Here is a 19714-nt window from a genome sequence, read left to right on the forward strand (position 1 = left end):
GCCTCCAGAGCCGTCTGACTCAGCGGCACACAAGCTATCCCAGCAAAAAGTAAGTTGAAGCTAATCAACAACGAATGTTAAGCAACTCTGACCTCGCCCAAATTTTCTGGCAGGCCTCGCAATGTTCCAGTCTGATTTATTTTTAAAAGTCTCTAATTGACTTTTAAGAAGGCCTCCTCTCCTGAGCCAATTACCCAGGCCAGTCTCCCTGAGGCTCCACTTCTTCTACTAAGGACAAAGCTGCTCTTTGCTGCTCGGTGCTGGCCGACCGTGCTGCCTTTTGGATGGAGCTCATCCTGCCTGGGGGAGCCCCGCACAGCAGGGACGGGCTGCCCTGTGCCTCGGGGGGCTCTTGGCATCCCCTGTGCAACTGGGAAGCTCGAAAGCACACAACCATGGGCCAGACAGGTCTGTGGCAGAAGCAGCACTGGAGCCCTGCAAGTCCCGGGGGAGATGCACTTAACTGGGACCGCCGTGGAGCCTGGCAGCACTGGGCGGTGACTGCGGTACGGCCCAGGTGGGTGGCCTGTAAGTGGCTGCAAGGTCCCTGGTCGTGAGGAGGTCACCAGCCCCGGGGCATGTTTCACCGGGCAGGAGGCTTCTGTACCCACAGCACACCCGACAGCAGAACGGGCAGGATGCTGCTGGGCCGGCGCTGGGCTGTGGCCCTGCTTCGTCTCCTTCTGAGGTGTAACTGCTGTGTCCTCAGCCACGACAGGGCTACCTGCTTCCCTGGAGCAGAGGGGATGAATCCAGCTGGCACCCACAGACCACAGGTGGTGGGGACTCTGTTTTCTTAAAACTCCTCCCTGAGAGGCTGTCCTCCCTCTTACCGCTGGTTCGTGGTGCCTCCTGCGGCAAACCTAGAGCTCCAAGTTTCCTCCGTGACCTCTCTTCCGAAGCTGTGCTCCTCAGCTTCCCTGTCTGGTGCTGAGCATCCAGCCACGGGGCCATCTACAAACCTTTGTCCTTCAACAACTATCTCACGGCAGGCTCCCAAGCCGTGGCTGTGACTCTTGCCTCGCATCTTGAAACAGGCACGCAGGGATCACAGCCCATTTGTTACAGCAGCTCTACCAGCGGGGTCTGCCGTCCCCTCCCTCACCAGGCCCCAGTTCTGACTTTGGGCTTTATATCAGCAGAGCATAACCATACAGTCAGGACGAGGCACTATGCTGTACAAGAGACCCCACTCTCCAGGCCACGCCAAGAAATGGGTTTTCTCCCAACACTCCTCTTAAGGAGAGAAGAGCAAGGGCCCAATCCTCAAGCAAACGGCGAACAGAGCAAAGAGCATATGTCCATGTCTGAGGCAACTGAGGTGATGCTAATTTTCTTGCCAATGACCTAATGTCTCAGGGGATTTTTTTAGTGTACTTTCTAAAGTGACATTTCAGTTTGGCTTGAAGAAACACTGAGATAATATTTTTACATTAGATATATTTCCAACCCAAGAACTGGCCTGCACTTAAGGAACAAAGATCAAATTTGGTATTGTACGAGCATCTCCGGCGTGCCTGAAATGAGTCATCCCGGAGCGGGCGCGGAGCTGGCTCATCCCTGCCATGCTGCCCGCGGTGGCTCGGCCACTGCCACCCCCACGGCGCCGCTCCCGACGGCGGGCGCCAGCTCGGGGGCCCAGCCGGATGGCAAAGACCCCACGTCTGCCACACTCGGAGGTGTTCACCAGGGGGCCCAGACGCCCAGGGCCTCAGGGCAGCAGCAAGGTGCTTCTGCAGACACTCTCAGATGACGGATCCTTCTCCAGGGCCAGGCAGTCCTCCTGTGGGGTCCACGCACTCCAATTTGTGGCCCCAAATACTCCTTCCCTTGGCTAAAGCATTTTTTCTCTGACCCCCAAATGTTCCAGTTCCAGACCCCAATCACTCTTTTTCTAGTCACACTTTTTCTGGGCCCAAACACTCCTTTACCTTGGTGCCAGGCACACCTCTCTGAGCCCAAATCCTCCTTCCCAGGGCCACATCCTGCTCCCCTGGCTTCAGGTTCTCCTCCTCTGGGCCCAACACTTGCTTCTCAAGGCCGAATGCCCACCCCCTGGACCCAGATGCTCTCTGTCTCGCCCTGACATTCGTTTTCTTGGTGACAGCCCGGAGGCCAGCAGGAGACCAGCACCTTCCTGCGCTGCAATGCAGCGTGCCACTGCAGGAGCCCCGACGCCCTCTCCATGAGGCGCGCTCACCCAGCACCGTGCTCTCCCCACAGCCTTCAGGAGCTTCGTTCCTCGACGTGGGGCAGCACCAGGCCGTTAGCTCAGTACAGCCTGCCCCGGGGGCTGCCCTCCAGCTCCTCGCTGCCAGCAGGGATGTACCTGCGTGGTGGGACACCCCCTCACCCATGCCTGCTCCCCAGGACCGGAGAGATGTCTCTGAGGACAGGCTCAGACGGATGGCCATTGGTTTCAGCCTGGGGTGCTCTGCTGAGCTCCCGGGCTATCCAGGTCCTTCCTGCAGCATTTCCACGTGAGACACCTGCTGCAGGAAATTCAGAAATGCCTACTGCAAGCCGCTTGTTCCCCAAAACAGGCCACGGGGGCCTCGGTTTGCTTTCTGCACCATGAAGGGACAGGGCAGGGAGCCCGGTCTGAGTCGGTGAGGGACACGTGCGTGGGGCGGGCCAGCACCCTGCCCTCAATTCCCACTGCCCCACACGCATGGCTAGGAGCCCGACGCCTCTGCCAAGCAATCCCAGTCTGCCTAATATCGCTGCTAAGAATGTACCAGACCGGATCCTTGGCTGAGCTAAATAAATGCAGCTCCCTCCATCGGTCTCAGCGGAGTGACTTTGATTTATGATAGCTGAGATCTGGGCTGGTTCATTCCTCGCAGAATTGGAGTTAGGGCTGGGAGGACACTTGAAGGTCAGCCAGGCCAGCCTCCAACCACAGGCGGGGCCGGTCCCGCTGTCCCCAGCCCCGCAGCTCTGTCCAGCCTGCTCCTCAAATCACCCGCAGCGGCCCCTGCCAGCATCACTGCCACGAGAGCCAGGTAAGAGCTAACTTGGGCAGCCGTGCCCCTGCTCGGCGCCGTTTCCCCGGAGAGCAAACAGCAGAGCTGCTCTGCCAGAGCCTCCCCTGCAGCACAGCCCTCCTCCGAGATGCCTGCCCGTCCTCTCCCTGTCCCCGTGCCACCCGCAGCCCTCGCAGGGGCTCAGTCCTCCCTCCAAACACTTTCTGGAGCGAGCAGGCTCCCGGGGCCTTAAAATCCGGTTACTCACCAGCCGGGCGGGGGGGCGGCTTCTCCTCCACGGCCCCAGATGCCATGGTGCTAACCCAGGGAAGCCGGGACCTCTCGGACCTTTGGGCAAAGTCCAGCCAACGGGGCGTGAGCGAGCGGGGCCGCGGCGGCACCACCACCAGCACCACCACCAGCAGCAGCACCAGCAGCAGGAGCAGCAGCAGGAGCAGCAGCACCACCACCAGCACCACTACCAGCAGCAGCAGCAGCAGCGGCTGCAGCAGCAGCGATCACGGCCCGGCGCGGGGGTCTGCGTCCCCCCGGCCCCTCTCCCCCCTCCGGCCGCCCCCGGGGCCGCCGTCCCGGCCCGGTCCCCGCCTGCCGCCGCCGCCCATGGCCCCCCGGCAGCCCCCGGAGCTGCCCCCGGCCGCGCCGCGCCGCCCCAGCCCGCAGCCGCCCGGCCCGCAGCGCCGCCCCGGGGCCGCGGGCACCGAGCCGCCGCCGGCCCCTTCTCGCCCCGCCGCTCCCTGCCCTTCCCCTCCCTTTCTCCCTTCCCCTCCACCGCCGGCCATGCCGCGCCGCGCCGCCGCCCGTCCCCGCCCCGCCCGCCGAGCCTCACCGCGCCCCGCCCGCCTCCGCCGGGACCCCGCTGCGGGTCCCCGGGCCGCTGCCAGCGCCGCTGCTGCACGCACGTGTGCGGCATGTGCCCGCCCGGCGCGACGGACACCGCCGGGATCGTGCCCCGGGCGGTGACACCCGGCGGTGACACCCCAACTGTGCCACCCCAACTGTGCCACCCTAAATGCGCCACCCCAAGTGTGCTACCCCAATTGTTCCACCCTAAATGTGCCACCCCAAATGTGCCACCTGGCATTACCATCCGAACTGTGCCACCCCAATTGTGCTACCCCAACTGTGCCACCCCAAATGTTGTCCCCGCCTAGGAATGCCTGGTGGGACCCGAGCCACACGAAGCCACCTGGACACCGGTGAGCGTGGGTACTGGTGAGCATTTTTTGGGGGAAAAATCCCCCCCACACCTCTGTGCTCCCTCTCCCGCAGTGCCAGGCTCGAGACCACGCTGGCAGAGAGGCCCCAGGCTCCAGCCCCGCTGTGCTCTCACCCCCGCCCTTCCCCACACCGTTCCCCCTCCCTTCCCCTTCTCTCCGTCCTCCCCTCGCCCTGCAGCACAGCCCACATCAGCCCCACTGGGCAGGGCACTCGGGCACTCCCTCACCAGTTTGCCCAGTGACAACTGGGAGCCCTGCTGCTGCTCGGGTCACTCGAGAGCAGCTGGCAGACCTGGGCTGGCCTCTGCAAGAGGGAAGGGGGGCACCAGCTCACCGATGGCTGCAGCAACAAAAGGCACCTTATAAAGAAACACAGCAGCGCTTATTGGCACGGCCCCGCTGCTCCCGCACACGCCAGCAGCTGGGATCTGGCACGGAGCAGGCTTCGGGCCGGCACAGCCTCCGCTGGGGAGGCTGCCAGCCCCACGGCTCCGGTCCTCCCACACGGCCACGTCCTCAGGGCTGGGCTCTCCCTCGAGCGGGGCTCCCCGGGGGCACGCTGCCCGTCCCGGCGGTGTCTGCCCCGCGCACCAGGGAGGCTGCAGGCTCCTCCTGCCTGCCCTGCTTTCTGTCCCACCCCAGGCCATGTCCCCGATTCGGGTCCCCACGGAGCCTGCCTCTCGCGGGGTGTCACGGGCAGCAATTAACATCCTCCCTCCCCACCTCTCGGCGATAAACGCTCCTCGGGGTGGTCCAGGGTGGGGAGATGAGCAGATGCACCCCCAGGGGACACCGTTTGCCCGTGAACGTCTCTCTGGGGTGATGCTCTGCAATCTGCAGTGCCTGCCCCAGGTCTGCCCTGGGACTCGGATCTGTAATTGCAAAATTCTGGCTGCTGCCGCAGGAGCAACCTTCCCGCTGTCCCAGCTCCCACCTCGCCCTCTTGCCAGCACCACCAGCCCCAGAGGGACCCCGTGTCCCTGCCACGGCACAGCACCCTGCCTGCTGCTCCTGGCCACACGCACGCTCTGGGTCACTGCCCCAGGGACAGCAGCCCCCTGCCCAGTGACAGCTGGGGGCCTGCATACCTCCTCCTCCTGCACAAGGGGGGCAATGACCTGCGGCACGGCTCCAGAGCGAGGGCCGGGCACTCGCAGAGTCTCTGCCCCACACTGGAGGTGACAGTGGGGGGTGTCCCCCTGTGCAGCAGCTGGGGAGGTCCCATGTCGGGTGGCCAGGGTGTCCCTGTCTGGGGCATGGCTCTGCGGGGGGGCTGGAGCATCCCACTGTGGGGTTTCCTGCTGTGGGTCAAACCCACAGCAGAGCATTTCCCATTGCAAAGTGCCACCTAACGGGGAAGGGGCTCCCAGGAGCCGAGCACAGGATGGCCTGTGAGGGACATGCCGGGCTCTCCCTGAGCTCAGGGACACGTGCCCACCTCTGCTCCTCACCCGGCTTCCAGCTGGAGGTCTCGCTCTCCTGCCTGCCTCCAGCCAAGGTCACCAGAGGAGGCAGAGGCATCCCAGTGCTCGGGGAGGGCGTGCTGTGTTTTCACTTGGGCAAATTTCCTACTCGCAAGGTCAAGATAAAAGCGTGGACTGAGAATATCATGTGCTGAGGGGCGCCAGAGCCTTGTTCTGAGCCTCGAGGCTGCGGGAGCCAAGGCTGTCTGGCCGGGGCAGGGAGCTGCGTGGCTCTGCGGGGCGCAGGGGGCACCTACAGCCTGGCCACTTGTGCCCTCAGGAGAGATGGGAAGTCCCGGGCTGCAGAGCCATTCCCCCAGCCCAGAGCCCGATCCGACACCAACCACTGCAACCAACGATGCCAAAGGTCTGGGGGGACACACGGGGACAGCCGCAGCACACACGGGCCTGGGCCTGCTTGTGTTCTCCATCAGTAACGTGCATGCAAAGCTGCGAATCCCCTGCTCCAACCCCACCAGCACGGGTGGTGCTGTGTCACGGCACCTACAGAGGTTCCCAAAATCCTTTCCCCAGCTCCTTCCAGTAAAGGCCCCTTCACGGGAGCCCCCCAAGGGCACTCCCAGCTTGAGCTGGTCCTGCTTCCCGTCCCTGCACCTCACTGCCGTTCCTGGTGCTGTCTGTGTCCTTGCACCCTCGCACCTCCCCCTGTGCCCGTGTGGTGATGCTGCGGTTGGACCCTGGGGTCTGTGGACGGTAAGCGAGGCACCGTCCTTGCAGTATCACTGGGGCACTCCACTTTGCTCCCGTGCCTTGGCAGAGCAATAGGAAGCAGATTCCTCCTCCAGAAAGCAGTGATCCACGGCTGGATACTGCCACCCTCTGCTGCTCGGTGCCTCTCGGACATCGCCAGTTTCACTGCACAAATCTTGTCAGGCCTCTGTGCTACCACGTCCCTGCCCTCAGTGTCCCAAAGGGAGGGAAGGACCAGCCCAGCACCTCTAGCCCCCAAAACGTCCTCGGGGTGATCCAGGGACCACAAAGCAGACGCGATATCCCACCCTCCTCTCTCGACTGCAGGCACCAGGGGCGACACGAAGCTCGGATCCCCACGGGGCCACCCCAAGCGGAGCCAGAAGTGGAGGCGAAATCAGGCCAGGGCAGTAGGTACTGGACAAGAAACAGGAGGCTGCTGCACATGGGGAGGGAAGCGGCAGTGTCAGGGAGCCTTGGTCTCCACAAGGACAGACCGTGGAATTTCTACCAGTGCCCACCTTCTGACAGGCCTCCCCCCTGCAGCTGCCACAGCCGCGGGGCTGCCCTGCCGTGGGAACCACCACGGGACTGAGGTGCTGGGACTCCCTGCTTGCTTGGTGGGAGGAAAGCCCAGACCTATAGCTTCCAACAAGGCTGGGGAAGATGAAACACGGGATGTGCTCTCACCTACATGCCTGCCACAACAGGACGATGACTACTGGCCTGACCTGCCACCTCACAGGACACCAGCACAGCCCAGTCCTGACCCTTCCCCTTTTCCCCAGCAGCAGAGGTTAGGCTCGGGCTACAAACATGCAGCACGGGGCTAGACTCCACACCGAGCCTTGGTGGCCCAGGTGGGCAGCAAGCAACTTTGGTCACTCACCTCATGTTGGAGGCCAAGGGAGTACCAAAGCTGTCCTCTGAGCAGCAAGGGCTGCGCCGAACGCCTTTCCTTTGCCTCCCTCGCTCCTCCTCCCTCTCAGTCCAGGGGGCATCTGTGGCCGAACTGGTCCCAGAGTCCGGCTCCAAGTGAGCCAGAGGAGCAAAGTTCTCCTCGATCAGCTTGGCGCTGTCTCGGATCTGTCCCTGTACTTCTGGGGTGAGGGTTGGGAGGTCAAAAGTGAAAAAGGTCCCATGGGTGCGGGCTGGGGAGGAGAGGATGTCAATGGAGTCCAGGCTGGTGTAAGATGTGCCTTTGGCTCGATGGGACTCCATGATGCTCTCAAAATGCTTGCTGAAAGAGTCCATGCCATCCTTGGAGAGGCTGTGCCCTAGCAGGAAAGGCACTGGAGACTTGAGCATACCCTGTGTGTCTCGATCCATGATCCTAGAGGGAAAGAAAGTGAGAAGAACTGGTCACTGAGGAGCAAGGGATCGAAGCCCTGAAACAAAAGCCCATGCACTGCTCCAGAAGGAAACTGGGGAGGGCAGAAGTCTCCTCTGAAAAGCTGCAGGATGCCAGACCTCCGAGGAGAAGCCTTGCCTGCCCAAGACATGATGGGAAGAGGGACTGCCTGGCCTCCCTCCAGACATATGCTTCTCCTTTAATGAGCTACAGACTTTTGTTCCTTTAGTGGCTCATCCTCCTAAGAAGCTTATGGGAGGGCTACTGCTCCCAGTCACTCGCCTTGAGCTTAGATCCAATAAACGGCTCAAGCACCAAACCAGGATGTGCTTCAGCTCCACTTCCAACCAAATCTGCAAGTGCTTGAATTTTCCACGAGCCTTCAGAGCTCCACAGCACTCCTGAAGCCACCGAGGGCAGCGCGACGCCTTCGTCCACGTACGCGACACCGCGGGCACTGAGCAAAGCCTGCCTGCAGGGTCTGCACAGACAGTGCCTGCTGAGTGCAGCCCAGCTTACTTTCTGGGGTACCGCTCTAGCCACTTGGCTGTATCTCTCCTACAAAGACGATCCACTGTGAAAATAAGACAAGGGATGACTCCAGAGAGAATAGGATATCCTGTCCTGACAGCAAGGGCGAAACCCCAGGTGCTGCTTCCTGCCAAGGCACCAAACCGTGCTCTCCTGGCCCTGGCTAATCATCTGGTCACGTATCAGCCCTGCAGGAAGGCTCGGCTCAGCTCCAGCACGGGTCTGAGTCCAGCCCAGCACAGGAGCTTCTAAGTCTCCAAGCCCTGAGACTTTTCTTCTGTCAGTGAGGTAAGTTGCAACCTGCCCATCGGTCCGAGCATGTGGCAGTAGGGATATTTCCAACACCGAGAACAGCAGTGCTTCAGTCATATAAGCACAAACACAGCCCTAAAAGCCTGTTTTGCTCAGAAGCTGCTATCGCTTTATTAAAGTACCAGAAAAGCACTTGTTATGCCACTCTCTTTCCTGATTAAAAGCAAAGAACTGATCCAGCTTGTCATAACATTTGTTATGAACAAACAGCTTCATACAGAAGGCTCAGAAAATGCATTGCTGTTTGAAGCACCAAGTGGCTTTCTCATTCATTAGCTTTCATACGCTGCTCAAAAATCTCACCCTGATTATTCACCAGGCCACAAGCTGCCAGCTTCACTGCACCAGATGCAGGTGGCCTCAAAGGGAGCTCAGCTAAGTGAGCAGTGGGTAGGAAAGGCAGGATGAAGGCTGCTCTTGTCGACCCACGAGCGTTTCCCCAGCTGCGTAGCACTGCACTGCGTCCTTACCAGTCCAGCATGAGCCCCGGGAGCCACCTCAGAGGGGACTTTCTGATGAGGACACCGGAGAAGAGACCTCTCAGCATTTGCAACTGCGAATGTGCATTCACTGCCCTTACCATTTTGCAATGTGCTGCTGAACTGAGCTAATGCTGCTGACTTCATTTTGCGTCTTGCATCCATAAGGAGGGCCATGGGCTGTACCCGAAAGGATAACAGCCGCAGCCAGAAAGGACCTTGTTTCCAGGAGAGGGTAAGGGAATCGGGCTTATTTTTGCCATCAAGCATATTGCCGCCGAAACACAGAAAAAACATAGCTGGTTCTGTCCGCACCATCTGAGCTCCGGGAACAACCTCTCCACCCCAAAATAGCAAGCCAGCTGTAAGCAAAGCCTTTCAGATCCAGCAGTACCTCGTCACAGCAGCACAGGCACAGGGTCTGCTTGCCCCAGAAGGGTCGGCAGCCTGCCCCGCGCTGCCCAGCCCTGCCCGGCTCCGCTTGTGGCTGCTCCCAGGCAGGGGCGGTGCAGGAGGCACAGCCCTACGGCCAGGCAATGCAGCCGGGGCAGCGCGAGGGGAGGAGATGCTGAGGGTCCAGTCAAGCACCTGCACAGCAGCGGCAGGCAGCGCAAAAACAGGTCTCTGGCTTCAGGCTGGTGCGGCACACACGGCGATCCTCTCTTGGAGGTGGGCCAGGTGGGCGAGCAGGGGACACGCGTCCCCTGTGGGAAGGCTCCCCTGGCAGCAGGCCCAAGGGCTGTCCTGGGCAAGGCTGCTCTGCTTCCAGGGAGAAAAGGTGCCTCCGTCCAGCCCTGCAAACTCCAGGGACTGGGGCACCCTGCTGCAAAGCCTCCTCTGGCTCCTCGGCCGGGGCGTGGGTGCTGCTGGCCACGCTGGGCCCTGCCACCACCTTACTGACCCTCTGGGGATGCTCGGGGAGGGGGCAGATGAGCCCGCTCTTGCTGACAGGTCTCAGCTCCCTGCCACTAATGGGAATAAAGACAGTAAAGGCTTAGGCTGGTCATTAGTTGTAGATCTGCCTCTAAATATACTCAGGGAGAGGATTTGCTGGAAGAAGACGCTGTTTCTTCTGTCACTTTCCATGTCTTATTTGGTTCTGTATTGGATTTTTCAGCCTGCCAGTTGTTAGCACGTCTCTTATTTTGGGAGGGCAGATCACACAGAAGGTGCCCTTTGGCCAGAATATGAAGGGCAACAAGACAGTGCCCAGCCAATCCCCCCTTGCAGAGGGTGCTAAACCCCTAAGGCTAGGTTTCCAAAGGGATTTATATCTGCAAATCAGCATCTGATGGTGCTTCAGTCATTCTGCAGGGCTGGTCCTTCCCGGCTACCAACAAAGTGCTCTGCAGAGAAACTGCCAGGGCAGAAGCTGCTGGTTTGCAACAGCTCTTGCAGGGCAGGGTGGTGCAGGCTCCTGGGATACAGGGGGGTAAGGGGGATTTTTAATCGCCCCAGCATCAACCCTCCTGCAAGCAGGCAAAGCAGAAAGCTTGGAGTAGCAAACATCAATACCAGTGCCCGGTAAACAGGAGGGAGGACTGCAGCTGCAGAGCTCGGAAGCAGCGTGTAAGCAAAAACCCGGGGCTGTAATGCAGGTACCGAACGAGCTTGCGGTTTTAGGCGAGCAATTTTCGGCATGCTGTCCGCAGGCTCTGCACCTAGCTGGGGAGTAGGCAGGGGTCTGCACATCAAAAAAAGCCAAAAGCCACGGGTCTACAGAGCAGCTGCATAAAATGGGCACACCACCACTATATGCTTATACCGGGAGCACCATGTTTCGGGGCAGCAATGCATTTCAGTATACATCCGACCTCTCCAGCACTGCCTGGCGAGCTGCAGTAAGGTGTCTCAGAGGACAAAAAGCAGGTCTAGGCTTACAGCCCACAGGAATTGTAATGGCCTAGTACAGGTTTGGAAATAGATTATCACCACATAAGATAATGGTTACAGCAACTTGAAGAACTTGCTTGGAGTGATAATAATATAACTTTACAGCTTTTCAAATCTTCTATGACAGTTCATTTGGAAAAAAAATGCATTTCCTTCTTGGAAAAAACAGCAGGAGCCCAGCTCCCCTCTGCAACGTGCACCTTCCCTTCCACTTCAGCCCAGCGCCTCACGCTTCTCCCCCCCCAGAGCAGGGACACCACTGCGAGTTATTTTTTCTATCATCTCTTCCCACCAACAACACCAAAGCCTCCCTCTTCCTTTTCTTCCACCCCCGTGCATCCTGCCTGCCTTTGGCACAGCGTGGCTGTGCACGCTGCCAGGCACCCCTCTGTCCTGGCACGCGGGGACCGCCTGGCCCTGCTTCCCCAGCGAGACCTTGCCCTCTGCGTGTGGAGCGCTTGCTGATGAAGCTGAGCCCCCTCGTCCCGCCCAAGGGTCCATCACCGTCCTGGTACATGATATTTTGCCACACAAGTGAGAAACAACGCACAGTGCAGTGGTGTGAAAAGGTTTTCTCCAGCCCAAAGAGCTTCCCTGACACTGTCACCCAAGTGCCCTGGCTCGGATGGGTGACCTGAGCTCAGGACTTGTCTCCACGGGAGCGGGTCCCGCGGTCAGTGCCCTGCACTGGACACCAGCACTGCCCCGCTCCTTCCATGGGGCAGCGAGGGACCCCCAGCCCTGAGGGGTGCTCCAGGACCCCCCTGACCCCATGCACAGCTCAAGCACAGCTGCCAAGAGTTTTGGCTTGGGCACTCGTTTGGCAGAGCCCATTCTGTCATGCATTTGGGATACCGAGAAGGGCGAGGGGAGCTTTCTGCCCTCACACGCTGAGCCTCACCTTTCCCTGTTCTCCTTCCTCATGGCCTCAAACACCTCATCGTCCTCCTCCACGTCTCTGCCACGCAGCCCGTCCTTCGTGCGCTTGGCGCCGTGCTCAGGGAGCTCCTCAGGCGTGCTGTTCCTCCGGCCTGGGGTCCCCGCAAAGCTGGGGTTGCTCTCGCTGTCCTTCTGGCTCTCGATAGCCGAATCCACCTCATCCTTCTCAGCCAGGATATCGTCGATGTTGGTTTCACGATAGCACCGCAGCGGCACGGTGTCCAGGTCTGTCTCGGAGTACTTCACCGTCCTCCTTATAATGCCCGTCTCGCAGGAGCCGTGCTCCTTGCCGCCTGACGGGGACACCTCGATCTCCACCTCCACGTGGCTCAGGCCGTGCTCGGGCACCGACTTCTGCGGCTCTGCAGGCAGCAGGCAGCTGGGATTTGGGGAGCGCTCAGCGAGGGGGGCCGAGGAGCCTGGAAGAGAGCCCAGAGCCCCCGTTCGACCCCACATCCCAGTAGATCAGGGCTCTGCATCCTCCCCAGACCAGCTGGTAGCCACAGGTCCCTGCCCGACACCTTACCTGCCTTCGGGGCCTCCAGCGAGCCGTAGAAGAACTCCCACTTGGCCCTGGCGATGCGCTGGGCATGGGCTGAGCTCTGCCGGGGGCACGGCCAGGCGCTGCCCTGCGGGGGGACACGGCGGTCAGTGGGCAGCGGGGCTGGGCCAGCTCAGCCCAGTGAGGGGTCACAGGCACCTACCTGGGGCCGGGGGCCGGCAGGGACGTCCCCCGGTGGGGCCTGGAGCCCGTTGGTGAGGGAGCTGAAGAGGCAGCTGGCTGCGAGGGTGCAGGCGTCCCTCCCGCCCCCGCGGGGACGCGTCTCCCCCGGGGACCTGCTGCCGGCCAGCAGCGGGTCGGACACGGAGGCCTCCAGCTTCAGCTTGCGCAGCAGCCGCTCCTGGGGCTGGGGCTGGCCAGGGGGCACGCACCAGCCCTCGCTGGGCTCCACGCCACAGGGCCCGTTCTCCCGGGGGGCCGGGGGGCGGCCGAGGGGCCGCACGCTGGCCTTCTCGATGAAGCGGAAGGTGACGACGGAGCTGCGTCCCTCGGGGGCCACCAGCGGGCTGCGGCTGCCGGGCGAGGCGAGCCCCGCGACGTGCTGGCCCCTCCGCGGGGTGCAGGGGGCCGTCAGGCGCCCCCCGCCCGGGCAGCCGCCGTTGCCGAAGGGCCCCGTCTCCGTCGGCTTGCGGGCCAGGGAGCCCGTGCTGTTGTAGAGGCCGAGGGAGCAGCGGCGGGCGTCGGGGGCCAGGCCCTTGCGCAGGAGGTGGAGGCGGCCGGCGTTGAGGTTGGGGGTGAGGCAGCGCGGGGGGCTGCGGCGGCCCGGCTCGGGGCTGGCGGCGGCTGGAGGCCAGGGCCGGTGGTCCCCGGCGTGGGAGAAAGGTGGGGGAGAGGCGGCGCAGCCCTCAGCGGTGGGGAGGTGGACGAGGCCTCCCGCCTGCGCCATGCTGACGGAGAGGGGAACGCAGGTGTCAGGTCCGGAGCTGGGCAGGGCGAGGCATCCTCAGGCAGCCCTAAAGGGCAAGGAGAGGTGGTTAGAGGAGGGGGCACGAGGTGGGGAGATGCAGACAGGGGGATGCTGCTCAGAGATGGGTGTAGGGTGCAGGTTGGCCCAAGCATCTGTAGACAGGTGGCCTGAGAAGAGAAGCCCCAACTGCCCCCTACCCAGACTGATGCGAGGGCACGGCTGAGGGCACCGGGGTGGCTCTGAAGCCCCCAGACGGGCTTCACCGAGTGGGGGCCGGGAGTGCCAGGAGGAGCACCAGATCATCAAGAACAGGAGGCTGGCATGGGGATGAGTGGATCTGTGGTGCCATCAGCCTCCACACGGCCATACAGGGCCAGGACAATGGGGAGAACATGCAAAGCGTGCCCTGTCTTCATGACAGCTCAGCTCAGAAAAAGCTCCAGGTGAGACAACCCTGTCCGAGCTTCCTCCTGCAGCAGGAAGCATAAGATGTTCACGGGCAGACAGTGCCCATCACACCAGCCCCACAGCGGGGACACCAGCAGCTCCTCACCTAGGCTCTGGGCACACCAGGGGGTTGCTTCCTTCCCTGGGTCCCCTGGATGCTCAGGTGCTGCCCCTATAGACCAGCACCACCCAGATGTGGTGGGAGAGCATGCTGTGTGCTTTGAAATGGGTTTCATTTACCCTGGCTTAGGCTGAATACTTTTACTACCTGTAGCCACCTAAAATCACCTCAATAAGGGGGAACACACTGGATCACTGAGACGTCCCCAGATCACACTCACTGAAGGAGTTTGACACCATCAGCACGAGCAAGAAGCCTGTCTCTTTGGAGGTCAACTTGTGTTTTAAAGTATGTCACCCCATCACATGCTGCAGCCGCGATCCGTGGCGCAGACAGAGCTGTCAACACCAGCAGATCCAAAAAGCAGTGGTTGAGACAGTCCTGCCCCGGGGGGACCGAGCGCGCCTGTGCCAGCAACACGACCCCGGCTCGCCCGCCCCTGCCTCGGGACTGTTCTGCCAGGGATCCCTGTCACCCCAGCGTGGCGAGGCACTGCATGGGAAGGTAGGTGCCAACACCCTCAGCACTGGTCCTTCTCACGGGGCAGCTAACACTTGGACATGGCTTTCCCCAAGTTCTTGCACTCCTGGTGCACGGCAAAGGTTCTGCCTTGGCGGCTTGTAGCTTCCCCAGATGCAGAGGTACTCGTTCCTGCACTTGGATCTCACCACTTGAAAGCAAGAAACCAAACGCTAGTTGCAAATGGAGGAAAGCATGATTTCTTCTCCCCGTTTCTTGGTGCAAACCAGACAGGATTAAACCGAAGGGCATAGGACTGGCTTTTTCAGTGGTGTTTAGGCTCGAGGGATGCAGAGACATAACTCTTAATAAAACAGCCCAAATCACCCACGTGGGGCGGGCGCCTCTCTATCTGCACTACTACACTTCTGAAAAATTTGGCTCCTACTGAGCAGCAGCAATCTGCAATTCACTCGCTGCAGAAAATATTCTCTGTTTAAGATGTCAGTTACTGTTTTTACAATCTTTTCCCCTGTTATGGTTATATTCACATTCAAGGTTGCTTAACTGATAAATAACAAAAACGCTGGGTTTATATATTTCAGATGAAATCCCACTTTTTATCTAAATGTGGACTGACACACATGCCAAGGAAAAAAGTTATCACTAGAAAATAGCCGGCATTCACTGTAACATAACAAATCTATAAAAAACAGCCTATCTCAATGTACACGAGTTATTGCTAAAATAAATGGGATGAGCACAGCGTGTCCTCCTGGTTATCGAGGGAGAATCATCAGACTCGTAGCAAAGGCCATGCCGTCTGCAAGGCTCCGGAGCCAGCCTGTTACTCCATCCAGCGGAGTGAGCCTTTCTTTAATAATGAAAGGTAAAAAGCACAAACGCAACCGTGATGAGAAATCAATGATGTAGCTGAGGCTTCCTGCCTGCCGATTTAAATCGTGAATCAAAACGATGCTCTTTAAATCACCGTGATGAATGGGGCTGGGCTGAAAGGCACCTGGGGGGGCCTTGCTGGCCCCGCTGCCCAGGGCAGGAGAAGCCGTGCGAAGGGAAGGAAGCCACGAGCAGCGGGGGCACGCGTCCGGGGAGAAAAACTCGGGAGCCGCAGCGTGGCAGCGGGGGGCTTCACACCGGTGTGGGGGGCTCATTTCCCGGCGGAACCTCTCAGGCGCACAAGAAACTTGCTCTCAGCTTCTCAGCAGCCCGGGGGGTGGCCGGGGGCTCCTGCTGGCCCCTGCGCCGCGCCGGTGCCGAGCGGGGTGGTGAGGGGGAAGCAGCAGGCGCCGGGCGCTGCTGTGCTGCGGGGGAAGCGCACACCCACGCGAGACGCGTGGGGGATGCGAGGGAACAACCATCGTTTATTTTTAAGGGGCAAAGAACGGGGTAGAGACGGGAGGGAAGGGAAGGGACCTGTGCTCCCCCCTGCGCCCCCCGCCCGCCCTCCCTCGCCCCGCACCTCCCGCCCGGCCGGGATCAGTGGATGTGACACGCAGCCGGGCGAGGAGGCAGCCCCCGGCCGGGCTTTCCCCGCTGTCCCCGCGGCCCCGCCGCTCCCCGCCGACGCGGCTGCGACCCGCAGGTGCTGCACCTGGCCCCGCCGCGGCCACCCGGCCCCATCCCCGCCGCCCCCCGCCGTTACCGGCACCGCCGCCGCCGCCGCCGCATCCTCCGCTGCTCCGCGATGCTGCCGCCCGGCTCGGCTCGGCTCGGCTCGGCTCGGCTCGGCTCGGTGCCACCGGCACGGCTCGGTGCGGTGCCACCGTCCCCAGCCCGCCGCTCCCCGCCGCGCTAACCCCGGCGCGGGGCCGTCACTCCGCCCCGCTGACAGCCGCGGCAGCCAATGGCAGCCCCGCGGGGAGCCGCGTCCCGCCCCCCCCCGGTGGCACCGGGACCGGCGGCGGCCCCGGGGAGCACCCCCCGGGGTGCGCGTCCCGGGGGTGGCGCCGTGACCCCGGCCCCACGCGCGGCGCCGTCCCGCGGCGTGTCCCTGTGCCACCCGCCGTGGGCACCCGCACGGCACCGCTGCCCGGGGAGCGCGGGGACAGAAACCCCAACGGTGCCACAGGTCCCAGGCCACCTGGGCTGCCCACGGGTGGGAAACGCCACCCCAACTGCAAGAAACCCCAAGGACGGCAACAGAGACCCAGCCGCCACCCCAAGCATCCCGCCCGCATCCCGCGCGGGGCCAGCGGTGCGGCGGTGGGGACCCGGCCACGGCCTGCACGCGGCGGCGGCTGGCAGCCAGCGCTCGCTGCCCGATCGATTCGCGATTAAAGAGCGCTTTATTAGCCAGCCCGGCGATCGTTACCAGGCGTGCGAGAGGGGAGAGGCCCGGGAGAGCCGGTGCCTTGCACGCCCGCAGCGTGCTCAGGAGGAATTTGGGGGAGCTGCCCCCTCGTGCTGCTCTCCTGGCCAAGGGTGAGCCCAGCTCCGTGCCCACCTGCCCTCGCCGCCACCCAGAAGCGAGTCCCCATCTCCCTGCCCGGGCACGGGGACACCGGGAGGAAGCTGCACGCTCCCCTCATCTTTAATGCATGGAAGCACTGCCATTTTCTCCCCTCCTCCTGCAGGCTCCTGCCTGTGCAGCCTGTCTCCCCCACACCGGGGACCGCGGGTCCCCGAGCTGCCTCGCACGCTCTCCCGGCCGACTCGAGCAAAGCCGGGCTAATTAGGGGCCTCGCTGCCGCGGGATCAGCGACCTGATTCCTTCAGCAGCTTCTTGATGGCAGGAGGGCGGCGGGAGGGGGGGGAGGCTTTTCTCTAAGCCGCCGCCGGAGCGACAAATTTAACCAAGTGGAAGAGCTCAGAGCTCTCCTGGCGTGCCCACACCGGGGCCAGGCACACACCTGCGCCCTGCCGGCTCCATCGCTCCCCATACCTCTGTCTGCCCCTGGCCGCAGCCCTTTGCCTTCCCGCAACCCGCAGCCCTACGCCTCCGGAGCAGAAGCCCCTGTGCTCGCTGTCACCTGGCACCAAATCCTGCACAAGCCTGTCCGGCCCCACGCCGTCCCTTCCACCTCCTGGTCTCTGCCGGCTCCTCGAGCCCACCCACAGCTTGGTGTAGCTACTGCCGGCTTTGTCCTTGCTCACCTCCACAGCCCTGCAGTGCTCCCGTCCCCGCCAAGCCCAGAAGGGTCTGGGTGTCACCGGAGCAGCACAGCGAGCAACTTCTTCCTTGGAAGAGGCTAACTGGAGCCGTCGGATTGTCCCAGCAGCTGGACAGAGCCAGATGGCAGGAGGGAGCCACACGCCGCTGACCCCCGGCACGTCCCTCTGCTGTCGAAGGCAGTGGGGCTGTGCTTTGGCCTCAGCGCGCGGCGCGGCCCTGCCAGCGCGGGCATGGCTGTGAGGCAGGTGGGTGCTCCTCACCCAGCTGCGGGGAGCACCATGGAAATGGTGAGCCTGGCCCTGCAGGCATCCGGGGGAGGCGAGGAAGCCGAGCTCCCTTTGTCTCCACACCGAGGGCTCCGGGGCAACCCGTGAGGTCATGTGCATTCCCTCGGGGCCCGGGCTTAACTACACGGCTCTAATTAATCCCTTCTGTGCCAACACCCAACCACATCCTCGCTAGATATTAAAAACCCACTGCAGCATAAGCCGAGTCTGCAGTGGGTTGCTGCACTTATCTGTTACTCCGCCGGGCTGGTGGCTGAGGATAAATGGTGCAAACACCCTTCCTTGATGCTCAGCACACAACTGCTGCTCTAGCGCTCACCCAGGCAAGGAGGTGGTAACAGAGATCAGCACCAGGACCCTCCTGCTGTCCTGGGACCCCAGCAGGGCCTTCTGCTCCCAGCTCGGGGGGGTGGCACTCACCTGCTAAGGGTGGGTGAGGACACGGCCCTGGGGTGTCTGCCAGCACCAGCATCGCTCCATCGGGACGAAGGCAAGAACGCCAGCGTGGTAAAACCTGTCCTGGGGATGTGGGAGGTGGGGCCCCAGCGCAGTTTGAGCCATAAATAATCTCCCTACACAGCAGTTAAGGGAACAATTGTGTGGGAGTATCTCTTGGTAAAAAGATGCTCAGGGAAAAGATGGTCTTGAAGGAAAGCAGTCAGCGGGTTCTGGCTGGTGGGGTGTGTTCTCCCGTGGGGAGGGAGCAACCTGGGTGCCAGCAGGCTGCTCAGGCCCCCAGAAGTCACCGCACTAGATAGATGAATTTAGCCTGAAACAACCCAAATCTGCAGTTCTTTGGTGTAGCCTCCCAGGACACAGCTTGTGCTGCAGCACAGATCTTTGGAGCTGCTCTCTAACTCGCTCTGCAGCAAATCCCTTCCCTCCACCTTCAGATTCACAGGGAGAAAGGTGAAAGGGTGCAGGGAGGAATGAGCAGGGAATGCAGGGAGCGCCGTCTGCAGGAGAGGGGCAGCAAGCCTAACACAGCAGGGAGGCAATGTGGTCACATACCTAATTGTAAAATAGTGTGCAAACCCTAAAATGTCAGTCAAGGAGGAGTGATTACAAGTGTGGTGAGGGAACGGAGCATCTAGCCCAGACACTGGGCAAAGGCTCCCAGTGTGGAAATGTGGACACGTGCTAGGGATGCAACGAAAGCCTGGAGAACATCAAGCAGAGGGTGCATGAGGGGGATGCTGCCACAACAGCCCCGCACTGGTGTGTAGCAAGGAGCTCCTCAGGCACCTTCGCCTTCCAACCCTGACTTGCACAGCTTGGCTTGGCTTTACTTCTATTTTATTTTTTTTTTTAGCTCTCACTGTATATTTTTTTAGCCCTCCCTGTATCCTCAGATTCTCTGGTAGGCAACTGTAAATACCCCAAAGCCTCTGCAAGGCTAAAGGCATTCAGTCAGGGCAGGTGCTGATCCCGGGACAGCAGCTGTGGCCTGGCACTGCACCAACCTCGTAACAACAGTGTGCCCTCCGCAGCCCGGCCCCTGCGGACACCAGCAGGCCTGCGGACACCCTGCCAGCCTCTTAGGATGCCTCTGAGGTGGAAAGAGCTGCATTATCAGCACAAGGGAAAGTCAGGGGTGGCAGGGGGAAAGACTTGCCCAAGCTCAGCCGCGAGCCAGGAGCCCCTCTGGGAACCAAGGCCTGGACTCCTGACTTGAGGGCAGCTCCTCTAAGTGTGAGGCCCCGGTGCCCTAAATCTCGCCCCATCGAGAGCAGGCTGCTCCCCTAGGCTCCTCAAACACAGCTAGACACCAGCAGAGCTGGCTGAAGTCTCTGCTCACTTCAGTGGGACACTGACAGGGATGAAGGTGCGTGCAGGGTCAGATCCGAGGCCAGGCGCTCGAGAGCAGCCAGCACCGTGCCTCTCGGAGGAAGACGCAGGCAAGCTGCTGCAGCAG

The 19714-nt window shown here is 61.6% G+C and overlaps 1 protein-coding gene across 5 annotated transcripts in view; it reads right to left on the reverse strand.

The window, feature by feature from the left end:
* The window catches only part of PSD (pleckstrin and Sec7 domain containing), a 36882-nt gene extending 18563 nt beyond the window's left edge, over window positions 1-18319 (reverse strand). For 2 of the 5 annotated variants that reach the window (XM_080598198.1, XM_080598202.1), the window contains exons 1-5: window positions 16043-16194; window positions 12588-13398; window positions 12410-12512; window positions 11846-12302; window positions 7268-7711 (exon numbers count right to left, since the gene is read on the reverse strand). In XM_080598198.1, the coding sequence (XP_080454324.1) occupies window positions 7268-7711; window positions 11846-12302; window positions 12410-12512; window positions 12588-13331 (1748 nt within the window). In that variant the 5' untranslated portion in view covers window positions 13332-13398; window positions 16043-16194. Of the gene's footprint in view, window positions 1-7267; window positions 7712-11845; window positions 12303-12409; window positions 12513-12587; window positions 13399-16042; window positions 16195-18219 lie in introns of those variants that run through there. The other 3 variants (XM_080598199.1, XM_080598201.1, XM_080598200.1) reach the window with 3 other exon arrangements.
* Between the last annotated feature and the right edge of the window lie 1395 nt (window positions 18320-19714).

Source organism: Anser brachyrhynchus, assembly GCF_964034855.1.
Source record: "Anser brachyrhynchus genome assembly, chromosome: 6".
NCBI classification, from domain to species: domain Eukaryota; kingdom Metazoa; phylum Chordata; class Aves; order Anseriformes; family Anatidae; genus Anser; species Anser brachyrhynchus.